Below are 3,601 nucleotides of genomic sequence, written 5' to 3'. Positions count from 1 at the left end.
ATGCTTTAGGAATGGATGGTTTTAGAGGTTTTCCTCCAGTAGGATAAAAACAAATATTTCCTCCCACCAAACCCAGTAACAGTAGTTCATAAGTTGACTTATTTTTCACCACACTATACAAAGTATAGAATTAAGAGGCATAAAAAGAGAATGCATGGTTTTGGAAGAAAAGCTAAAAATACTGGAGCCAATAAAGAAGAAATAAAACACACCTTAAAGAGATTACAAGCCTAAACTGAAGGAGAATTGAAGTAACATTGATAAAGACTTGTAGCAAATACTTAGTACTGTTAACTCTGTACTTTTAAAAGAGCAGGATTCTACTGATTTCAGTATTTTAGACTAAATTTGTCCATCTGAATTTTTTAAACAATTGTATCATATCCATAATTTTGCAATCAGTTGAATTAATTATTAAATAGATAAAGATGGTTAATTGTGAGACAGAAAAGACATATCCCAGATATTTAGAAATAAATTTCAACTACTAAATTAGAAAATTAGAATGTCACAATTTGAGTATAAATATATGTGCTTTTCTAATCCTGTTTCATATTTTTCATTCCAAAGAGCTGATAAATTTTTAATTATATGAAATTGTTTAACTTTGTGCTGTACTTAGAAAATTAAACTTGGGAGATGGTTAGAAAATATAAGTAAATCTCCATTACAGAGTTAGAAAGAGGTGATTAGAATTTATTATCCAGACAAGGAAGTAAACACAATTATATGGAGAAATATATCCATTTTATTTCTATATATTGCATAGCAGTATTACATCAAATTAAAAGTCAATTATATATATGCATATATATTTTAACAGTGCATGAAATTTTACCCCATAAGTGTGAAAACTAAGAAATAAGTGGATATGAAAATGTAAAGTGAGAGATATGGGAAGCATGGCCTGAAGAAAAATGTTAGGAATAGAACATTTAATCACTTATAAACAATCTAAAGTTCTCAGGAAATTTATGAGAGAAGTTTATAGTAGAAGAAAAGTAAATTTAAAGCAAATTGGAGAAAGAATGCTGAATATTTCATTAGGTTTATTTATCAGGCAGAAAAAATAAACTAATTAGTCAAATAATCAATTGGTTGCCAAAATTTTTTAAAGCAAAACAGGAATATTGTTTCATAGAGACAAATAGGATAGTCTGTATCTTTTATTTCCCATCACATGTAAATCAAAATATTTCTATCTAAAGCACATGGTGTTCCATATATTAATTTGATGATAGTGTGTGGTACAGTGCAGGCCTTTATGTCTGACTGGCATCCTACATCTTAGATTCATATAAGAGCAGAAAACTTGCTAAATCAGAATACATTGGGAATGTTTGACTAATAAACTGGACTTTTTATGGATGAAAGGAATTTTTTGTTAAACTTCTTAGTGTTTTTACACACAAATAAAACACATGCACACAGACATGGAAACCATATATTGATAAATGCATACTAAGTATTAAGTAGGTACCCTTGGTGTCGTGAATAGCTTCAATAATACTTTATTTTTCTTTATTAATGCAGAATTTAAAGAATGAACAATTCTTCACTGCTGACAGAATTTCTTCTTTTGGGTTTTTCTGGCCCATGGAAGCTTCAGTTAATGCAAGCTTCAATTTTTATACTTCTATACCTAACAGCCTTGATGGGGAACTGTCTGATCATCACCATAACCTCTCTGGACACACACCTTCACACACCTATGTACTTCTTCTTAAGCAATCTGTCCATGTTTGATCTTTGCCTAATTTCTGCAGTTGTACCCAAAACTGTTGTTATCTCATTGACTAACAACAACTCCATCTCACTATTTGAGTGTGTTGCTCAGGTATTTCTGGTGGCTTTTTCAGCAGCTGCAGAGTTGTTCCTCCTTACAGTAATGTCCATTGACCGCTATGCTGCAATTTGCCATCCCCTGCACTATGACATCATCATGAACAGGGGTACATGTGTAAGGATGACAGTCATGTCTTGGTTCAGCAGTGGATTTGTGTCCCTTCTACATACAGTAGGTATCTTTTCTTTATCTTATTGTGGACTCAATGAAATTCAACAGTTTTTCTGTGATATTCCCCAATTGCTAGCTGTTTCTTGTTCAGAGCATGCAACTACAGAAATTGTGCTCATTTTCATTAATGCAGTACTTGATTTATGCTGTTTTATCTTCATCCTAATTTCATACATCTATATCTTCTCCACTATCAGAAAGATCCCCTCCATGCAAGGACAGTCAAAAGCCTATTCCACTTGCCTCCCACACCTGGCAGTTGTGGCACTTTTCCTCTCTACTGCTTTCATTTCTTACCTGAAACCCATTTTGGGTTCTGTATCATTCACTGATCACATCCTATCAGCTTTCTATATTTTATTGCCTCCTTCCCTTAATCCCATCATATACAGCCTGAGAAATAAGGCCATGATGACAGGTTTGAATAAGTTGATCAATAGAAAGTTATTGAAAAAGGACAATATTCTTGTATTTCTTCAAGAGCAGAGGCATTCCCCTCCTAACATTTGCTTAAGTAAAGAGTTAATTTAAGCTTGTCTCATCAAATCTGATTATCTCCAGCATTTTCAGGAAATATGGTGTGGTTCCTTGGCCAAAATGGCAGTAGTATACTAAATAGTTATTAATGAAGTCATGTTTGGGTCTGAAATATGACAGTTTCTGAGCTGGAGTACATAATCTGGTTGTTTGAATTATGTAATTCAATGTCAGACATTCTCAATTTTAATTTGTGCTTCTGCATTTTAATTTATTTTTATTCTATTTACAAATATTCTTTTAAAAATTCTTTTAAAATATATTCAGGCATGGCAAACAGAATTAGAGCAAATCTTAATCCATATTGATGGAGGCTTTATAAAGAGAAATACAGAGAAAGAAGCTAGAATTTAGCAGATATCATAGAAGAGTAGGCACATGGATATAGAGATTGCAGTTTGATGATGGGATAAAAGTGGTGCAAGCCAAAGAAGCCAAAGAGCACAGCCAATCAGTACCAGAATGTGACAGAATTTAGGGAGAAAGAATATTTGATGATGTCTTAATTTTGGACTTCTAGCTCCCAAAATCAAGATGCAATAAATTCTTCCATCCAACCAATGGATTTGTTATTATTGATAGCACCCTGACCCACTAGTACACACACATATACACATAGCACATTAATCTATAATTTAGCTACATAAAAATGTGCACATTGATATTTTGCATGTGGGCTTTGACAGGCAATCTGAGTTTCTGGTTATTGTCTACTCATAAATTATCATGTTTCCTAAGTGACTAGAGAGTAACAAAAGCCTCCTCTTCAAATAAGTCTGTGGATTCCTTGTATCCAAGTAATTCCAAGGTATTGTGGTTTGCACTCCTGAGGGTAAGCCTGAGTAACTGAAAAAAGTTCTTGAGAATCTGTTCCTGTACATTCTCAATTTCCATAATATTGCATTAAACTTTCCTGATCCTGCTGCACTATATCTTTCTCTTGTAACAAATATTTCCTAAGTACACATTGATAGAATGCAGTGAGTTATTCTTGTTGTCTAAATTCACATAACTGGCATAACTCTTAATTTACTTTAACTGCAACAG

General features: G+C 33.0%; 1 protein-coding gene across 1 annotated transcript; it reads left to right on the top strand.

Moving 5' to 3' along the window:
* The first annotated feature begins 1,543 nt into the window (after positions 1 to 1,543).
* LOC143672809 (olfactory receptor 14A16-like) lies at positions 1,544 to 2,548 on the top strand. The gene has a single exon (XM_077147296.1). The coding sequence runs from the start codon at positions 1,544 to 1,546 to the stop codon at positions 2,546 to 2,548; it is 1,005 nt and encodes a 334-aa protein (XP_077003411.1).
* The last annotated feature ends 1,053 nt before the right edge of the window (positions 2,549 to 3,601 follow it).

The sequence above is a fragment of the Tamandua tetradactyla genome, assembly GCF_023851605.1.
Source record: "Tamandua tetradactyla isolate mTamTet1 chromosome 15 unlocalized genomic scaffold, mTamTet1.pri SUPER_15_unloc_4, whole genome shotgun sequence".
NCBI lineage: Eukaryota > Metazoa > Chordata > Mammalia > Pilosa > Myrmecophagidae > Tamandua > Tamandua tetradactyla.
Note: the sequence above shows the minus strand (reverse complement) of the source record. Positions and strands in the feature narration are given on the sequence as shown.

Bases quoted from the DNA above. Each gene is read 5' to 3' on its own strand.
- LOC143672809 (XM_077147296.1), top strand. From the start codon at position 1,544: ATGAACAATTCTTCACTGCTGACAGAATTTCTTCTTTTGGGTTTTTCT.